Source organism: Cervus canadensis, chromosome 18, assembly GCF_019320065.1.
Source record: "Cervus canadensis isolate Bull #8, Minnesota chromosome 18, ASM1932006v1, whole genome shotgun sequence".
In the NCBI taxonomy this organism is placed as follows: domain Eukaryota; kingdom Metazoa; phylum Chordata; class Mammalia; order Artiodactyla; family Cervidae; genus Cervus; species Cervus canadensis.
In genome coordinates this window covers 21,817,539-21,837,761 of record NC_057403.1, presented here as the reverse complement: position 1 = coordinate 21,837,761, position 20,223 = coordinate 21,817,539, and the positions used below count along the sequence as shown (strand labels likewise).

General features: G+C 55.0%; 2 protein-coding genes across 3 annotated transcripts; one reads left to right on the top strand and one right to left on the bottom strand.

The window, feature by feature from the left end:
- Nucleotides 1–474: 474 nt before the first annotated feature.
- KLK1 (kallikrein 1) lies at nt 475–5,615 on the top strand. Of its 2 annotated transcripts, XM_043437710.1 has the most exons (5): nt 475–602; nt 2,370–2,529; nt 4,292–4,578; nt 4,709–4,845; nt 5,414–5,615. In XM_043437710.1, exons 1-5 carry the CDS (start codon nt 557–559, stop codon nt 5,567–5,569), a joined length of 786 nt encoding a protein of 261 aa, XP_043293645.1. In that variant the 5' UTR covers nt 475–556; the 3' UTR covers nt 5,570–5,615. The 2 variants fall into 2 exon arrangements, with proteins under 2 accessions (XP_043293645.1, XP_043293647.1); XM_043437712.1 differs by lacking the exons at nt 475–602; nt 2,370–2,529 and adding an exon at nt 3,607–4,107.
- A 20-nt stretch (nt 5,616–5,635) lies between these two features.
- LOC122421577 (transmembrane protein 202-like) lies at nt 5,636–20,062 on the bottom strand. Its single transcript, XM_043437713.1, has 4 exons — nt 19,941–20,062; nt 7,150–7,296; nt 6,708–6,836; nt 5,636–6,551 (listed from the first exon to the last, which is right to left on the bottom strand). The coding sequence occupies exons 2-4, from the start codon at nt 7,283–7,285 to the stop codon at nt 6,385–6,387; spliced, it is 432 nt and encodes a 143-aa protein (XP_043293648.1). The 5' UTR covers nt 7,286–7,296; nt 19,941–20,062; the 3' UTR covers nt 5,636–6,384.
- Between the last annotated feature and the right edge of the window lie 161 nt (nt 20,063–20,223).

Below are 20,223 nucleotides of genomic sequence, written 5' to 3'. Positions count from 1 at the left end.
GCAAGAGTCAGGGCATTCTGAAAGCCCAGGCTTACATTTCAGGAGGTGCTGGAAGCTGAGAAATTGGCGTCTTTGGTTCCAAGAGGTTTGGGGAGAAAGGAATCAGAACCCCACTGCTGGTGTTTGAGGGTGCATTGGGTCTTGGGGGTACATAGCCTTACGTGGGGCCAAGGTATCTGGGGCTTGGTATTGGAGGACAGTGGTTCCTCCACCATCCTGTTCCTGCTCCCACTCACCCCTCTCCCCCTCTGCTCACCGGCTCTGGCCCCACGAGCAAGCTCCAGGCCCTGCCCCATCTGGCTTCTGGCCGCAGGAATGCTTCCAGCGTGATTGAGGGCCTGCAGAAGAACAGGTGCTCAGTGTCCCGTCCGTTCCACAGCCCTCGGGGTGGGAGACGGTTGTCCAGCCCCCAGGAAGCAGGGGCAGGGCCTGAGCTAGCATCTGGGTGCCAGCAGGGCAGGGGTGGGGCCCTGGGGAGGGGGGAGGAGGGCTTTAAAAGGCTCCTTCGGGGAGGCTCTCCAGCTCCAAGCTCACCACCTGCCTGCCCCTGGACACCATGTGGTTCCCAGCTCTGTGCCTTGCCCTGTCCCTGGCAGGGACCGGTGAGACAGTGGGAAAGATGGGGGAGGGTGGGGATGGGCCCTGATTCTCCAGCTGTCCCCCCACATCCCCGCTCCATAACTCCTTCCCCTCCCACCTGGCACCTCAGCCTTCACCCCTCCAACCCCGTCCAGTCCAGACCAGGATACCAGGCTCTTTCTTATCTATCCCAGCTGCACCCTAAAATCCAGCCTGTCACTCCTTCCACCTTGCTCCCACTAGGTCCTTCCTCCCTCCTAGGAAACAAGCAGGGTTTCCTCCTCTTCCCCACTCAGATCCCTGCCCCCGTCCGCTTTATGGGATGGACCCCCATCCATGTCTGTCTATCTCTTCCAAGGAGCACCCCCAATCCCATCGGACACTGGGACCCCAAGCCCCCGCTCCTATCCCTAGTTCTCTATGGCCAGATGGTCTGGCTCTTGAATCCCCAAGTCCTACCACACCCTGGCGATTCTCCCCATCCAGCTCTCAACTGGCTCCTCCAGTCTTGCCACCTGATGCCCCCTAAGCCCCTCAAGATCCCCGAATTCCAACTAGACATCGATGCTTCTTTGAAAACAGACTGTCTGGTCTGTGACCAGGTGGGCCTCCCATCTGGTGTGGGGGGTTTTGGAAGTGTCTCTTCCTCCCCTCTTTGTTCCAGAACCTCCATCCCACACCTCTAGCCTTCTCCCCACGAGGAAAAATATCTGGAACCCACAACCACATACCCCTTTCCATGTGGAATTCCCATCCTCCCCCACGTGCCAGCTCTTCTCCAGCTGAACTCCTCCCAGCCAGCTCTGGTTTTCTGGGACCCCCTGCCACCTCTTCAAGATCCCAACACACAGCTTCCCAGCCCAGCTGTCCTGTCCTAAGATACCTCAACATCTGATTCTAAAACCTCCCCCATCAAGTGAGTTCTGTGTCCCCACAGCCACTTGGCCCGTGGCATGCCTTCTCCTTCATTTCTATTCTGGCCCTGCCCCCAGGAGAACCCCAGGTCCTCAGACCATGAGCCCCATCCCCATGAGAACCACCTGAATCCAGAATGACCGTCATTCCACCTTCCCTCCTCCCGAGTTCCCTCCCAATCTGACCCCAACCTGGTTCCAGAGCCCTAACTCCTCTTAGACTGCCATTCCTGGATTGCAGGACTCTGACCCTCATGGGACTCCTTTCCCAGCCTAATCCTTTCATTCAACCTTTGATCCGGAACCCCAAACTCTCCCAAATCCCCCAGCCCCAATCCAGGAGTCCCCAGATCCCCCTGATGCTTTTCTTGGCCCTTCTAACCCGAATCCGCAAATATGTGTTCTTTCCAGAGCCCAGACAGTCAGCCCTTGCCCTAACAATTTCATCAGCCTGGGAGCCCTTCCATCCTCCGAACCCTTCCCCCGCAGCCTCGGGGACCCAGCCTCCTGGGGCCTTTAATCCTCAGTTTCCCCTCCCAGAGCCCAGAGCCTCCCGTCCTCCAATCCAAGAAGCCAGGCCACCCGACCCCACACCAGATGCCTGCTGCACATGCTGTCTTGTCGTTCCCTCCCTAATCCCCGGGGTCAGCTCTGTGCTCTGCAGTCTCCACTCCCAGGATCACGGCCAACACCACCCCACTACCCCAGGGATGGCCCCCAGAATTCCAGGCCCTTCGCACGGCCCCTGGCCCATGTCCTCAGACCCCCCACCAGGTCTGGTCGGGCACCCCCACGACCCTGCAATCCCACAGCTGGGGCCCTTCGCCCCACTGCGTTGCCCCCCTCCCCACATGACCCGGCGCACCCCCTCCACAGGCGCTGCGCTCCGCATTCATCCCCGGATCGTCGGAGGCCAGGAGTGTGAGAAGCATTCCCAGCCCTGGCAGGTGGCTATATACCACTTCAGCACCTTCCAGTGCGGGGGCGTCCTGGTGGCCCCCCAGTGGGTGCTCACAGCCGCTCACTGCAGGAGCAAGTGAGTAGGGGCAGGGGGTCTGCAGGGGGCCCCGTGCACACAGGATTAAGCAGCCAGCACTGACCCTTGGGCGGGCTTCCCTGGTGGCTCAGACGGGAAAGAGTCTGCCCGCAATGCCAGAGACCTGGGTTCGATCCCTGGGTCGGGAAGATCCCCTGGAGAAGGGAATGGCAACCGCTCCAGTATTCCTTCCTGGAGAATCCCATGGACAGAGGAGCCTGGCGGGCTACAGTCCTTGAGGTCACAAAGGGTCGGACATGACTGAGCAACTAACACACCCACGCAGGCACTGTCCCCTCGGATAACCTCAGGGGAGCCTGGAGACCTCAGGCAGAGATGGGGGTGGGAGGCGGTTGTGGTCCAGGGCCACAAGGCGAGAGAGGCAGGGCTGGGACTGGATGACCCCAGGGAAGCCTGCTCCACGGCTGCCTGGGCCTCTTGCATCAGTCCTCCTAACTGTCCCTCTGTCTTTCTACGGCTCCCTCTGTCCTGTCAGTCTCTCATGGTTCTGTGTGTCTGTGACGACGATTTATGTCTATCTCCCTCTCTCTTCTGTCTCCATATCTCTGTCTCTCTCCCTGTCTCTGTCCATCTCAAGGTCTCTGCTACCATCTTTATCACCTATGTCTCACCCTCCATCTCTCTGTCTCTCTCTGTCTCTGTCTGTCTGTCTCTGTCTCTGTGTCTGTCTGTCTCTCTCTCTCTGTCTCTGTCTCTCTGTCTCTGTGTCTGTCTGTCTGTCTGTCTCTCTCTCTCTCTCAGTCCCTCTTCCATCACTACTGAGCACGCCTCCTCCCCAAAGAAACGGATGAGACTGTCCCCATCTGTGTATTGAGGGGTAGCTCTAAGAGGACACAGAGCAGGGCTGGTGTCAGCTGGAGCTGGGGAGGCGGGGGCAGTGGAAGAAAGGAGAAAGAAGAGGGAGGGAGGGAGCTGGGGCAGGAAGGGGACGCGACCTTGGGCCGGGGGCCAGGCCACCTGCCCGCTGGGGATCCAGCCCGGGAGCCTCCGCGGCAGCTGAGCTGGTCCCAGGCCCCGCCCCTCCCCCTCCCCCCCTCCCTCCCTCCCTCCCTCCCTCCCTTTTCTCTGTCAAACTCTCCCCGCCTCGCCTCCCCAGCCTCTGTTGCTCATTCTCTCTTCCTCCCTCCTCCGGTGGCCCCGTTTCCGCTCTTCTTGCTCCTTCCGTCCTTGCCCTCCCTTCCTCTTTTTTTTAGTCTATTTCCGTCTCAGTCCCTTCCTTATCTCCTGTGTGCTCTGCCTCTCTCACTGTCTCTCCCCCGTCTTCCCATCCCCTCTGCTGTTCCAAGCTCTTTTTCACTCCGTTTCTTTGTCTCTGTCTGTGACATTGTCACATTCTCTTATTTTTGCACTCACTCTTCTCTGTTTTCTGTGATTGTATCTTTCCTGTCTCTCTCTCCTGTGCCCCCTCCCCTTTCCTGTTTCTCTTTGGACCCCTCCTCATGCTCTCCGGCTCCATCTCCCTTTCCTCCCCCATTGCTTGCTTGTCAGTCCTGTCCGACTCTTTGTGATCCCAGGGACTGTAGCCCGCCAGGCTCCTCTGTCCATGGAATTCTCCAGGCAAGAAGACTGGAGTGGGTGGCCATTCCCTTCTCCAGGGGATCTTCCCGACCTAGGGGTCGAACTCGGGTCTCCCGCATTGCAGGCAGGTTCTTTTACCGTCTGAGCCACAGGGAAGCCCTTCCTGCCCCCCCCCCCCACTCCCACCTCCATTCTCAAGGTCTCCATCCTCTCCTTCCTCCAGCAATTACCAGGTCTGGCTGGGTCGCCACAACCTGTTTGAGGACGAAGACACGGCCCAGTTCGCCGTTGTCAGTGAGGACTTCCCAAACCCCGGATTCAACCTAAGCCTCCTGGAGAACCACACCCGCCAGCCAGGGGAGGACTACAGCCACGACCTCATGCTGCTCCGTCTGCAGGAGCCCCTCCAGCTCACCGAGGACGTGCAGGTCCTCGGCCTGCCCACCGAGGAGCCCCAACTGGGGGCCACCTGCCTCGCCTCCGGCTGGGGCAGCATCAAGCCGGATGAGTGTACGCCGGGGTCCAGACGGTGCACGGGGTGTGTGGGAGGCGGGGGCTGGGGACCTGGCCTTCAGAGTCTGAGGGAGCAGGGCTGAGGGCATGGGGTCTGGCCGCAGCCGCATCTCTCCCTGGCCCGTAGTCTCTTACCCAGACGACCTCCAGTGTGTGGACCTCACCCTCCTGCCCAATGAGAAGTGTGCCGCAGCCCACCCCCAGGAGGTGACAGAGAGCATGCTGTGTGCTGGAAACCTAGAGGGCGGCAAGGATACCTGCGTGGTGAGCCAGCCTGACCCCCACTCCCCACCCCGGGGCCTTGAGGTGCTGGAGGAGGGGGCTCAGATTCTGGGCTGGGGTTCAGAGCTAAGCAGACATCCGTCTCCATCGCTTCGCAGCTGTAGCTCGTTGCCCCCTTTCCTTCCTGTATCCCCAACTTCCACACACATCAGAGTTCACGCATTCCTCCCTCTGACACATATTTCTGGTCCAGTCAGAGAAAGCCTCAGAGGTGAGCTTGAGGGTGGGCGGGTCCTGTAGCGTCCTGCTCCTTCTCCGCACTGACCCGCCTGCCGGGACCATCTTGCTCCTGAATCCTGCCCCCCGGGGTAGACACTGGACTCTGAGGGCCCCTCGCCATCGGCAGGACTTGAGCCACTGTCCCCTCTGTTGGAATCCGCGCTGATGTTCTTCAGGGAGTGGGCTCTGGAGACAGCTGTCTCTTTCTCCAGACATGGGGAGTTACTGTCTGGATCTCTGCACTCGCGTCCAAGGGCTAGAGCTCACCAGGCAAAACCCTCAAGCCTTTCCTAACCTCTCTCACACTCTCCCCTCCCTCTTTGTGCCGTAGGGTGACTCAGGGGGCCCGCTGATCTGCGAGGGTATGTTGCAAGGAATCACGTCATGGGGCCACATCCCGTGTGGCTCTCCCAATAAGCCCTCCGTCTACACCAAAGTGATTTTGTATCTGGATTGGATCAATAAGACCATGACTGACAACCCCTGAATGCCCCCGCCCTGTCCCTTACCCCCAGTAAAATCGAATATGCATCAAACTCGCATCAAGTCCTGGTGTCGTTCGAGATTTCCAGACGCTGGACACCTGGGAACTCGCGGCCCATCCGGCCCGGACTAGAGCCTCCCCAGCCCTTCCGGACTCTTGGCGGGAGATATGCAGTTATGAACAGCGGGGAAAGGAAGGGTCAGAGGCCGGTGTAGACAGAAAAGCTCAGACCCCAAAGGGCAAGGCAAGGACTCTGAGCCCCACTCTTCCTTGGAGGGAGAGCAGGAAACGGAGGCTCGGACTCTGAGAAAAGGAACCCACGTTTTATTGGTGGCTGGGAAAGCCAGGAACGTGAAGGAGGGTGGAAATGTAATTGCAAGCCACGCCCCCCCGGGGTAGGGCCTGTTCCGCCGAGGAGCTGGGCGACATACAACGCTGGGCAGTGTCATGTTGGTCCGGGGGGCCAGACTGGACGTTCTGGGCCGGTGCTGGCCCTCGGAGGGGTAGGAATGCCTATAATGGAGTGAGGCTTCGGGCCACAGCCAGTGAGAGCTGGACACCCGGGGGCGGGGCCTCGCCAGACTCGGGGGCGGGGCCACACCGCTCGGGCCGGGCGCCGAAAGCGAGGGGCCGGCGTCGGACTTCCGGGGTGGGGGCAGGGAGAGACTCGCTGGGCCGGAAGGCCAAGGTATAAGGGGTGGTCCGGCACCTGGCGGCAGTTATGCGTCAGCGTCCTGAGCAGCTCGGGTGCAGTTGGCTTCGAGAGCCTTGGACGGGGCTGGAGGGGCGGGACGGGGGGGGGGGGGGGGGGCAGGCTCTTAAACAGACAGGTCTTCGGTGTGCTTGGACCCTGCATCCGACGACGGTTCGGATATGGACTTCCAGGTGCTCTGCAGCGAGGCCCACCGGCGGTAGCTCATCCGCCGTTCCATGGAGGGCGTCCCTTTGCCCCACATGCCCATGTAGTTTAAGTAGCTCAGGATTCCTGGGGGCGGGAGTGGGGGTGCTAGATGGCCCCCTAGGCCCCGGCCCGTCCCTGTAGGCTGACCTCCCGTGGGGTCCACCCCAATCCGGTCCAAGGCCCTGCCTGCTACGCTCGCCCCAGGCCCCACCCCCTGCCCCGCCGAGACCCCGCCCTCACCGGCCCACAGCATCAAGGCGCCGGCACCCCAGCTCAGGTAGGTGGTCACCAGGTAGGATATGTGTGGCCTGGGTTGGAGCATCTCGCAGTTGGCTATAAAGAGCGTCAGGCTGAGGAGAATCAGGAGCCCTGCACTGAGATGGGGCCAGAGATGGACACGAGGCTGGACAGGGACCCAGAGACCTCCAGAAAGAGAAGCGAGCCAGAGACATCCTCTCCCACCCTGCGTGACAAGCGTGTCCGCGCGCGCACATACACGACAGAAAGATACCAGGAGCAGGGAAACAGGAAGAGAGTGAGGGATATAGCAGTTAGAACTAAGAAACCTACAGCAAGAGCTGTGGGGGTGAGGGGCACAGCTCAAGAGACATTAAAAGAGACCCAGCAGGACAGAAATTCTGGGACACCCCTCCCCGAAGCCTTTTCCCAGGGCGACACTTACCAGTGAAGGCGCTGAGGGTACTGAAGACGAGGTCAGTCTTGTTAAGACGGCGGAGCGCTGGCCGGAAGGAGAAGCCCATAGCCAAGAGGAGGACTAGAGACAGGATCATGGCCAGGATCATGAAGCCCATGCTCATGTGGATGAGAACTGGGGGGAAAGGAGGTAATGCCCCAGATTCACCCCTAGATACTCTCCAAAGTCACCCTCCAAAGTCTTCCCCAACAGACACCCCTGAAGTTTAGCTACAGACATCCTCAATATTGCCCCCAATGCCATCACCAAAGTTACCTCCTAGAAACTCCAAAATGATTCCCACTTTCACAAAGTCCATGTACCCATAAAGTCAACCCAAAATCATCCCCTTTCTTTAAAAAGTGTGAATCGCTGTGTTGTACACCTGAAATTTATATAATGTTGTAAATAAACTATACCTCAATTTTAAAACAAGTTATCCCCACTTGTACCCTCAAAGTTGTCCCAAATCACCCCCCTCTTACCCCAAAGTCAACCCCAGTCACTCTCATAATCAACTCCACACATACCTCTAAGGTCACCCCACAGATGATCCCTGATTCACCCCCACCCACATCCTCAAGTTCAGCCCACAGAATCATCTCTTGTATTTCTAGAATTAACCCCACAGACACCCCCAAAGTTACTCTGCTCGTACTCCCAAAAGATTTCCCACAGCAGATCACATTTATACCCTCAATACCAATCTTACACCCCCAGTAGCACCCTCAAGTTACCCAGAACAACTCAGCCACTTTCATCATCTGTAAAGTCACCCTACTTCTCTCCCACTCATATCCCAAGGTTCCCTAATGACCCCATTCACTCCCCTAGGCCTCCCCAGATATACCAAGGTCACCCCCACTCACACCCTAGAGCCCCTCGCAGACATTCTCCTAATAACCCCCCAGACATCCCCCAGAGCACACACACAGATATACACACAAGAAAACTTCCAAAAACTCTAAAAAAGTACCTAAAAGACATAATCACACACTCAGTTTGAAATTGATATTTATCCAGTTTTCATTTCAGCATGACAAGAGTTTCAGCCCCTTCTGAGAATTACATATCTTCCTTTTAGCCCTTTCCTACGTTAACTACTTTTGAACAGTGCAAGACTGTTTCATCCAAATGAGCTAAAACTCCATCTGCTTTGTTACTGGCAAACCACATGCATATACAAAATAGAAGTAGTGCTCTCGGGATCAATCACATAATCCTGGTTGACAACATACTCTGCCCTCTGGGATCACAGACATATTCTGCCCTCTGGGATCACAGAAGTAGTCATGTGACTCAGGCTGACTCAATCACCGGTGCCCCAGTGACTTAAGGCAGTGGTGATTGGCTCAAACATGGGCACATGAACCGAGGCCAACCAATCAAACTCTTCCCTGGGACTTTTTCTAACTGAAACTGTCAGGTACCAGCTCTTTCTTCTCTAATCAAGAGGATTATGAGCTTGGAGCTGCCTGAGACTTAGATCCAGCCTCATGGAATCCAGCCAACCACAGAATGACATCATCCTAACCACAACAAAATGGTTCAGGGAGAAGTGAGAAATCTCACAGTAGTAAATCTGGTCCCACCGGAGCTAATCCTGAGACCCTCATGTGAGGGCCACTTCTGTGGACAACTTACTTTCTTTTCTCCATGGTTGTTTACAGGAAAAACAAAATGGGACCCCAGAAGCTGCGGACAGCCCCTCTGCCACTATACAGCACAGCTTGCCTGAGGGCCCAACACACAGGAAGCCTTCAAGGAGAGATGGCAAGAGACACCTTTTGAGCACCCGGATCCAGCAGTACCTGAACCCGAACAATTTATGCCTGTGGACTTTTCTGTAACTTGAAACGAGCTTGAGTTTGAGAGGTATAAGAGAAGGAGACATCCCAAGGAAGTAAGATTAATACTACACAATGTTCTCAAAGTTCTATGAGCACTTATTTGCGATCTGAAATGAAGGTAGATGGAGCAAAATCCTTATGATAATAAGAAACCTGGATGAAACACTTACTGTAATATGCGCCAGGTGCTATTCTAATTCTTTTGTGTATTTTAACTCACGCATTCCTCAAACAGCCCACAAATAGGTACAATATCACTGGCATTATAGAAATGAGGAAGCCAAGCCACACAAGGGTAAAGAAATATGCCCAAGATCACTCAGCCACCAAGGAGCTGAGCCAGGGTTCAAGCTCAGGTGCTCTGGCTCCAGGGTCTGGGCTGACTCTGTGGTAACGCTCAAAAGCACTGGAAAAGCAGAGACCTATAAGGAAGAAAAATGTTTATGGGCTTCCCTGGTGGCTCAGCAGTAAAGAATCCACCTGCCAAATGCAGGAGACACAGGTTCAATCCCTGGTCCGGGACGACTTCCACATGCCTCGGGGCAACTAAGCCTGTGTACCACAACTACTGAGCCTGTGCTCTCGAGTCCAGGAGCTGCAACTACGGAAGCCCACACGCCCTGGAGCCTGTGCCCTGCAACGAGAGGTGCCCCCGCAGTGGGAAGCCCATGCACCGCAACTAGAGAAAAGCCCACACAGCAGTGAAGACCCAGCACAGCCAAAGACAAATTGTTATTTAAAAAAATTCCTGAAGGAACTAGAAGCCTCTTGCTTTCTTTCTTAAATAAATAAATTAAATTAAATAAATAAAAAGAGTGGGAGAGAGAATGATGGTGTCTTTAGCCACCTAATCATGAAGCAGATTGGGGTTTGGCCAAGTGTAGCACTCTTCTTCCCGAGCACAAGGCCACTCCCATCACCTCATAAGCTGCATACAACTCCAGGAAGCTCCCTCCCAAGGCCTTCAGAGAATTTGCAGAGAGCCCCTCTAGAATCCTAAAGATTTCCCTGGCAACCAAGAACACCCAAAGAGGTTCCCCCAGAGGTGCTCTCCCTTGATCATCTCTAAGACCACCACCCCACAAGCGCCCCACTTCTGCCCCATCTCCCACTGACCCGTGACTTGGTGCAGGTCAGCACACACGTGTTTCCTGCAGTTGGTCCAGAAGCCCACGTAGCCAGTGTAGGAGCCGTACAGGTAGGCCATACGCCCGTCCAACACGCTGAGCAGCATCATGGTTGCCAGGACGATGAATACGAGACACCAAGCTCGCAGGACGAACTTGCGGTCCTCTTCCCATGAAGAGACCGGTTCCACTGGGGAAGAACAGAGTTCCCGGGGCCTGGCTCAGCCTGCATCACTCTGTTACATTCTAGTTTCCACCTTCGAACACGACCGCATCCCCCCCGCCAGCCCGCCACCCTCACCTTGCCTGTTACCCTGTACTCAGCTCCCCTCCACCCACAGCCATCTTCCATCCCCGCCCAAACCCCAATCCCAGCTGCATCCCCATCTCTGCTTCCTGTCCCATCCCAGCACCATCCACAGCCCCATCCATCTCCAGGACGCTCCCTGTCCTAACCCCAAACACAACTCCATTCCCATTTCTGACCCTGACGGCGCAAGTCACCTCCCACCTACAACCCATCCTAAACCCAAATCTACTTGTTTAGTCTCCAGCCTCATCTTCTGTTCCCTCTTTCCCCAAATCTCAGCTCCCAACATCATCCCCCTATCTTCATCCCTGTCTCAGATCCCAACCCAGGACATGGACAGCTGTGACACGGGCTCCAAAGGGTGCTCACAAGGCCAAGACCCACGATGTCCAAGGAGTGATCACCAGGGCGTCCCTGCTGGTCCAGTGGTGAAGAATTTGCCTTGTGATGCAGGGGACACCCGTTGGATCCATGATCCGGGAAGATCCCACATGCCTCGGAGCAGCTAAGCCCGTGCATCACAACCACCGGGCCTGTGCTCTAGAGCTGGGAGCCGCAACGGTGGAGTCCATGTGCTGCGATTACCGAAGCCCATGCCCCGAGAGCCCGAGCTCCCCAGCAAGAGACGCCACTGCAATGAGAAGCCTGCACACTGCAACTAGAGAGCAGCCCCCGCTTTCTGTAACTAGAGAAAGCCCTCGTGCAGTGATGAAGACCCCGCAGAGGCAAGAATAAGAGTGAACACAGGTGGTGCACCCAACAGTCACCAAGGGCTATGGGAAGAGACCCAGTCTTTTGCAAGATTCAGGGAAAGGTTAGGAGACACAAAGGCAGAGGAGAAGTAAAGAGAGCAAGAAGATGTAGAACTTGAGATGTGAATAAAGGGATGAAATTGATTTGCAGAAGGTCCTGGGGGAGAGGGGAAGGGTGGGAACAGGCAGGGGGAAGGAATTAGAGATTTGGATCTCAGGCCCTCCAGAAACTGCAAGAATGGATCTCAGATGTGGCCCATGACCCAGCGCTGACTCTACCATGTCTGGCCCTGACCCCACTCTGGTCCCTTGCTTACCCCCTGACCCCACCCTGGCCCCTCTGCGATCCTGCTCTGCCTTCACCCTGACCAATCCCAATTCTCTACCCCTAACCCTGCCCTGTCCTGACACCTCTCTGACCCAGCCATGACCCCTTTCTTGACCCAATCCTGACCCCACCCAGACCCTACCCTGAGCCCACCCTGACCCAGCCCGAGCCCCCACATCTCTCACATGGGGCTAGAGTAGAACATGAGTCCATGGCCAATGTCCCAACCTCCTGGAACCCCTCCAACTGTCATGGAACGCCCCCCCTCCCCCCCAGCCCCAGTGCCAGGCCAGACTAAAGCTCCGAGGCCTGCCTGGGGACAGAGAGAGGCCACGACTGACAGGGGTGGGGACAGAGAGATTCAGACCCTGAGGGACAGAGCCAGAGGCCCAGGAGGGACCAATGGGCTCCCAGGAGGACATGGTGATGGTTGGCACAGGAGGATGAGGCCGCTGGCAGGGTGTTGAGTGCATCGGGCACCGGCCTTGGCCCACATCTCCACATGGCCCAGAGGTCCCATTCTGGTGAACAGAGTGCTCAGCCGGGTTCCCTCCCGGCTGCTCCCAGCAGCTCCCAAGGTGAGACCCAAAACCTTGCGTCCAGCACCTTCAGGTCCCGGCTCAGTAACCAAGACTCTCAGCCCTCCCCCCAGACTCGCCGGGTCAGTATCCAAGAGCCCCTGCCTATTATCCACAGTCGCCGGGTCAGCGTCCAAGACTCCCAGTCCAGCACCCCGACTCGTCGGGTCAGCATCCAAGAGCCCCTGCCTATTCTCTACAGTCGCCGGGTCAGCATCCAAGAGCCCCTGCCTACTGTCCACAGTCGCCGGGTCAGTAATCAAGACTCCCAGTCCAGCACCCCAACTCGCCGGGTCAGTATCCAAGACTCTCAGTCCAGCACCCCGACTCGCCGGGTCAGCATCCAAGAGCCCCTGCCTATTGCCCACAGTCGCCGGGTCAGTATCCAAGACTCCCAGTCCAGCACCCCGACGCGCCGGGTCAGTATCCAAGAGCCCCTGCCTATTGCCCACAGTCGCCGGGTCAGTATCCAAGAGTCCCAGTCCAGCACCCCGACGCGCCGGGTCAGTATCCAAGACCCTCTATCCATCAACAGTCAGCGACTCAGTATTGAGGACACGACACCGGTCATCGGCTCTCACCAGGCCAGCATACAAGACCCACCATCTGTCACCTACAGCCGCCAGTTCCACACCCGAGACGCGCCCCCAGTTTTCCAAAGTCGCTTCTTCAGCAACCAAAACCCCCTGCTAACTACTCGCACCCCTCTGACCAACATAAAATCAGTGACCTACCACAGCCAACTTAGTGTCCAGAGTCCCCAGTTAAGTCTTCAAAGCTCCACTTCACCAGTGCGGGCCAGAGTCGATGTCCCCCTTTCAATTACTCACAGTCCTGAGGCCAGTATCAAAAGTGTCGAGTCAATTGTCTGGACCTCCCAGGTCTCCCAGGAGACCATCAGAGACTCTCCGACCAGCTCCCAAATCAGCCAGTCCAACCTGGAAAACAACACTCAGAACTTACCATCAGCCTCCTTTGAGAACAGTGCTGGCAGGTGAGAGGCAGGGGTGCAGGGAGCAGGGCGGGTTTGGGGTCCAGAGTTCTAGGGGGTGGGCTATCAGGCAAAAGTCAGGGACCAGGGAGGCATGGTCAGTATATGAAGTAGACGTCGGACTCAGGGGTGGCAGGGATGAAGGCTGGCCCTGGGTAGGGCACGGCATAGAGCCTGGACTTGTGATTCCACCCAGCGATTGGAAGGGGCGGTGGCAGCTCCTGGAAGCTAGGAACTGGCCAGGGAGCCTTGAAGCTGTTCCGGGGGTGAGCAGGTCCTAGAGGGGGGACCTGGGGGATACAGGGCATGGAGAATGGACACAGGGAAGAGAGAGTCTGAACGTCAGATTGGCCGGGATTCTGGCAGTTGGACCTGGAAGCCAGGGGGGCTCAGCTGGGCTGGCCGGCTGGACCCGATGCTGACCCTGGTGGTGGACTGCCCACTGCAGGTGTCTGGACAAGTATAGGCTCAGCCACTCTCAGCTGCCCATGGGCTGGTGGCTGCTGCATGAGGCCAAGAGGATCAGCCGCCAGCTGAACCTCCTGCTGAGCCTGGCCAGCATAGTCATCATCGGCCTCATCTCTCTGGGCCAGCCCTGGATCCACTTCCAGGTGCCCCTGGCACCCCCTGGGGACCCTGGCTTCCGGACCATCTCCATTGACACCATCTTGTTCGTCCGCTGCCCGGATGTGGCCTGCATGCACGAGTATGACCAGAATGCTTGTAAGGCCTGCCCTATGCTCACTATTCCTGGGGCCCCTCTTTCCTCTTTGTTCCGGGGACACACCCCCGCCTTCCTGCCTCCCCTGGGTTGGTCCTCCCTGCCCTGGGTTGGTCCTCCCCCTCCCCATGGCGGACCCTTTTCCCAGGAGGGTCCTCACTGCCTCAGAGCTATCCTCACTGTCCTTTGCTCATTCTCACCTCCGTGATACCCATCCTCACAGCTCTCACGACCTTAGCATCTTACTATCCCTGAGGAATCTGTCCATATGGCGTCAAGCTGGCTCCTCAGTGCCCACCCGCCCGTCACTGCCCAAGAACCTGTCCTTACTGACCTGGAGGTGCATACCTCAACGTGGAAGGCATCTGCCTCAACCTCCCTTCTCCAGAGCCCAGTTTCAATTTTCTTATAACATGGGGTGGGGGGGTGGAGACAAAGAATTCTCAAGGGAGAGGGCTTAACAATGCTCCTAGGCTCCCTGGAGACCTTCTCCCTGCCACATTCGGGGCCTGAGGGCCTGTCCCGGTGTTCCTGCTTCTCTTCCTTCCCCAGACTTGCTGGACCTTGCCTGGGCCTTCCTCCTGGTGGCCAGCGTGACCAACTTCATCCTCTGCATCATTCTAATAAACATCATCTTCTCCACCAACTCCAATGTGCCCTTGCTGGACTTCTCCAATGTCATCATCACTGCCCTCACAGGCACGGTGCTGAGACCCGCCCCCAGAGGAGCCAAGTCAGGAGCACCCAGTGCCCGTCCTGATACCCCAGCCCCTCCCCACCATGCTCCAGTCCCACCCCCATCCTCGCCCTGCACCTCCCACCCCAAGCCTGTCTCCCTCCACATCTCCACCCCATCCCAGGACAGGTGATCAGTTTCCAACCCAACTTCTCCGGCCCCGACACCAGCCTCCACGTCACCTTCCGCCTCCACCAGCACACCTCCAATTCATTCATATTGCCGTGTGTGATGTCCGTTCCCATCCCCACGCCCACTCCAACATTACCTTCTTTCCAGCCTCCAAACTATCCCCCTTACCATCTCCGACCCCTTTACAAACCTCGACACCAAAGCTCCATGCCTAACCCTCCTCAAGACTCATGCCAAATTCCACCCACCCCTGTCCCCTATGAGTCTCAACCTCCAGCTCAAGCCCCATCCATCTCTGATTCCGTCTTCTTCATCCTCAACCTCAACCACCACCACACCCTGGTCACCTGTGACTCTAGCTCTCAGACTCAACCCGATGCATTCCCGACCCCATCTTCTCACCCGTCTCCAATCCATCCCCATTCCCAACCCCAGCCCAACCTTACCCCCTCCAAACCTCAGAGTCCATCCCTCAAATATCCACTGCCCCAATACTCAACCCCATGTTCAGTTTCAAGTCCATCCCAGATCCTGTCTCACCACCACCACCTCTGATTTTGTTCAAGCTAGGTCATGTCTCTGAGCCACACTTTTCTCATCTGTAGCAAGGGGGTAACATTTCCTGCCACGTGGAGACACAGGGAGGGCTGAATGAGAAAATGTCCGTACATGATGGTAGCTATTTAGCTTTGCACACAGCCTTGCATGATAGTCCTCTCACTCTTTTCCAAATAACTCAAAATCGATATTCTGATTAGAATAGTTTGGTTTTCCATTTGCATGCCAAGTTACACTCTTTTTCGAAAAGCAGTGTGGGGGTGGGGAGGGGACGGGGTGGAGGAGGGTGGCTTTAATTTGGAAATGAAGGATATTGTGTTCCTGTCTCCTGTAAAAATTGACTACAACAGTCTGTTGCATCAATAGAACATTTTTGGAGAGTGATAGTAAGGCCAAGAAGAGAGAACACCCAGCTTCCTGTTTTCTTGTTAGTAAAAGGTATTTTATCCAGTTTGTCCAGTAACTTTTCCTGATTGTTTAAGGGACAAGTGTAGAAAACATCTCTGCTTTATGTCATCTAAAATAGGACATTTCGCCGAAGAAAAATCACATCGGGGACTTCCCCAGCTGTCCAGTGGTTAAGACTCCACGCTTTCAGTGCAGGAAGAATGGGTTCTGATCCCTCACTGGGGAACTGAGATCCCTTGTGCCACTGGATGCAGCCAGAAAAAAAAAAAAAAATGTATATATATATATATATACATTTTTTTTTTTACCCATTCCACCTTTTAATTAGATGGAAAGCACTTATCTCCTACATTATTTTTCAAAACCATAAAAATTACCCTGTTCTCCACTACAGGAGGGGGGGGGAAAGAATCTTTTCCTTTTCACAAATTGTCTTTTTTTTTTAAAGATTTATTTATTGTTGACCTTGGTGGGTCTTTGCTGCCGCACATGGGCTTTCTCTGGTTGCAGTGAGTGGGTGCTACTCTTCATTGACTGCACGGGCCTCTCCTGGCGGTGGCTTCTTAGCATAGGCTCTAGGGCGAGCAGTCTTCAGTAGTTGAGGCACACGGGCTTAATTGCCCCACAGCATGTGGGATCTTCCTGGAGCAGAGATCAAACCCATGCCCCCTGGATTGGCAGGCGGATTCTTAACCACTGGGCCACCAGGGGAAGTTCAAATTACATTCATGTCATTTCAAAATAAAATTAAAATATCCATAATGACTAAGTTTCTTGTCCACTGCTTCAGAAGCCCCAAATTAAAGACCCAATAGAGCAACGATAATCTCAGTTTTTGAGGACCCACTGTGTGCCAATCTCAATAACTCCTTGTGACGGCCCAAGGAGATGGGTCCTATGACTACTCCCATTTTACAGATGAGGGAAATGAGGCTCAGAGAGATGGGAGTGGCTGCCCTGAGGTGGGGGATACAGAAGCAAGACAAGAGCTCCAGTCTGCTAACTCCAAAGCCTGTGGTTTTAGACATGACCATTGCCTGGTTAAAGCGCCAAGCCTTGCCCTTACCCACGTCCTCCACCATGATACTGTCAGGAGCCTGTTTTCCTGCCTGTGAGCAGAGGTTCATGGAGGTGAAAGCAAGTGGGAAAATAAGGAGCAAGACCCTGGCAGCCACGCAGCTCTGGGCAGGGGTCCTGACACACATGCCTCCTAACACCTGTACTCACGCAGGGACCAGCATGATCCTGGGTATCCTGTTCTACCTGATGCAGGCCCGGGAATACCTGCAGGAAGGCATGACCTACAAACTGGGGTGCAGCTTCTACCTGGCATGGACCGGAGTCTTCTTCTTTGTGATGATTGGTCGGGCCCAGGGCGGGGTTGGGGTTCGGGGCTTGGGCATGGGTTCCAGGATGCAGATGGGGACCGGGGTGGGATAGATTTGGGACGGGGTGAGCTTGTGGACAAGGAAGACTGGACTGAGGAGGGAGATGGGGTTGGGTTGTAGGGGCGGGGTTGGGGTTTGGATTTGGGAGTGGGTTGGGGACCACGTAGGGGTATGGGGCTGAGTTTGGGTTTAGACCTGAGTCTGGGGACATGATAGGGAGCGTAGGTGGGCTTGGAGAAGCGACTGGCATCAGGCTTGGGCTGGTGAACTCTGCGCCTCACCCTCTCTGCTCTCTTTCTTCCCCCAGGTCTCCTTTCCTATTTGAACTACATAAATTTCTGGTCCCTCCTGGCGAACCAGGCCATCTGGACTTAAGAAGTCGGGGTGTCCCCCGCCTCCTCTGCTCACGCGGCTCCCTGCCAAGCAACCTGCCAGCCCTGCTCTCTAGCCCCCAACCCCCACCAAGAGTCTTGCTCTTTTTTCAGTCCCCTCTGAAATTCCTCCAACTCAGATTAATGATGTGTATTTTCAAATAATCTGTATTTCTCACCCAGAACGTTCGTTTAGTTCAGTACCTTGTAAGCGTTCCCTGGAAATGCCGTGCCTCCTCAGGGGCCCTCTGGGGGAGAGGGATGGGTGGGGGAGGGCCTTGGGGGAAAGAGATGGGAGAGGTTCTTGGCATACAGATGGTGCTCAAGCAATGTCTGTTGAACAGCTGACTCTCTCCAAGCTATTTGGGCTTCATTCTTCACACTTGTGACCCTCCCTAACAATTTGCTCTTCCTGGCACCCACATTTCACCTCTTGCCCTTACCCCTTACATCTCCTGCCGTCACCCCTTACTTCTCTCCACACAAGTCTATTCTTTAACTTAAAAAAAAAAATGTATAGCATCCCATTCCTTCCCTATTCATTTATTTTAAAGGCTGTTACATGTAGCCAGTTTTTGCAGATGGATTGGGGGCTAAAGACAGTACAGTTGTCCCTCAGTACCTGCAGGCAATTGGTTCCAAGACTCCCTTGGATACCAAACTCTGGGGATTCTCAAGTTCCTTATATAAAATTGCAGAGTGGATTTCCCTGGTAACCCCATGGTCAAGAATCCGCCTGCCAATGCAGGGGACATGGGTTCAATCCCAGGTCCAGGAAGTTTCCACATGCCATGGGGCAACCAAGCCCGTGTACCACAATTACTGAGCCCGCACTCTAGAGCCCGAGAGTCACAATTACTGAGTCCGTGCTCTAGAGTCCATGCTCCACAACAAGAGAAGCCCCCACAATGAGAAGCCCCTGTATCACAACTAGAGAGCGGCCCCTGCTCACTGCATCTAGAGGAAGCCCAGGCGCAGCAGTGAAGACCCAGCATAGCAACAGATGGGTTTTAAAACTATAGGGTATTTGCATATAAACTATGCACATCCTCTTGTACATTTTAAATCATCTGCAGATTTACCTACAATATGTAATATAATGGAAATGCTATGGAAACAGTTGCTGAGGCACACACCAAATTTAAGTTTTGTTTTTTGGAACTTTCTGGAACTATTTTTTTTTCCCAAATTTTTCCACCTGAGATTGGTTTAAATCATGTATGTGGAATCTGTGGACACAGAAAGCCAATTGTACCTTTTTAAAAAAATTTACTTATTTTAATTGGAGTCTAATTACTATACAATATTGTAGGGGTTTTTGCCATATATTAACATGAACCAGCCATGGGTGTACATGTTTACCTTAATCTAGTTAGAGTTTAGTCTGTAGTGTGTGCTCATTAAGTGTTGTTACAGTGATTGTTCCCCTTGTCTCCCACAAAAGGCTCTCCAGTGTATTCATTTTTAACAAAAAGCGAGCTGCAACTATGTGCCATGGGGTCTATTGCCAACTGGACACAAATCCTAGTCTTTAAGGAACTGACAACTTGGCATGGAGGCAACCCCACCCCCACCCCACAAAACCCAAAAATGCCCACAAGTAGATATGTTAGGAGAGAAGAGCTATGAAGGAAAAGAACAGAGGGTCAGGGAGACCAGTCTAGAAAGGACAGCGTCTGTTATATAGAGTGGACAGGCAGGGGCTCCATGCTAAGTCCACCTCTGAGCGGAAACAGGACTGAACAGAGACAGCCATGGGGATTGATTGGGGGAAAAGAGTTCCAGGCAGAGGAAACCAAAGAAGCAAAGTTCCTGGGGTAGAAATGTCCTTGACAGGACCCAGGAAGACCAGCGAGGCCAATGTGCTGGTGTAGCCTGAGCAAGAATGAGAAAGGAAGGAAAGATAAGGGCTGAAAGGGAACAGAGACCAGGTCACTCTGGGCGGTGTGGGCCATAGTGAGGACTTTGCATTCCCGAGTGAGGCAGAACCAGTGAAGGAAAAGTTGTCACTTCTTTAACGTGCAGAATTTAGGTCTCTTCCCTTTACTTCAGACCACAACCTCCTCTCCCAGGTGATCAGGGGAACCAGCTAAACAAAGCGTGTTCTATTCACACAAGGGAATACTTAGCTACAGTTTAAGGAATGAGGTCACTCCGTATACTGATGGGACGAGACTACGTATGGGAAAACTGGAGTTTAAAAAAAAAAAAAAGCATCTTTACCCATAAGACGTGTGTGTGTGTGTGTGTGTGTGTGCGTGTGCGCGCGCGCGCGTGTCCATAAAATTAAAGTCCACACCAACCTGTTGACACTGCCGACTGTATGCACTAGGAGGATTGAAGTAGAGGTTTCATTTCATACGTTTAAAAAAAAAAAAAACTTTTCCAATCATGTCAGTTGCAAGACACTCCTCAAATCGCCAACCATACCAAGAATCCAAGCTCCCAGGCGAGCCCGGGCCTCCAGGCCCCTCCTCCCTCGACCCAGGCGGGAGGCCAGCCTTCCAGCCTCTGCCCCGCCCCGCCTACCTCTCACTGCGCAGGCTCGGCCTCTAACTGGCGCCACGCAGACGTTTTCCCGGAACGCCCCCTTGTCAATCTCCGCTCTGGCCCCGCCTCCCACCCTGCGGCTGGGACTGAGTAGGCCCCGCCCCCGCAGCCACCACGCTCACCGCTGCCGCGCTGGCAATCCCAACGGCTTCGCCTTCCGGCCCCGCCCACATTCGGGGAGGGGTCCTTCTCCCCCATGGCCCGCCTCTCGTGCTGTTCACAGAATTGCCTAACTCTAATGCAGGATAACGGGCCCCAATAT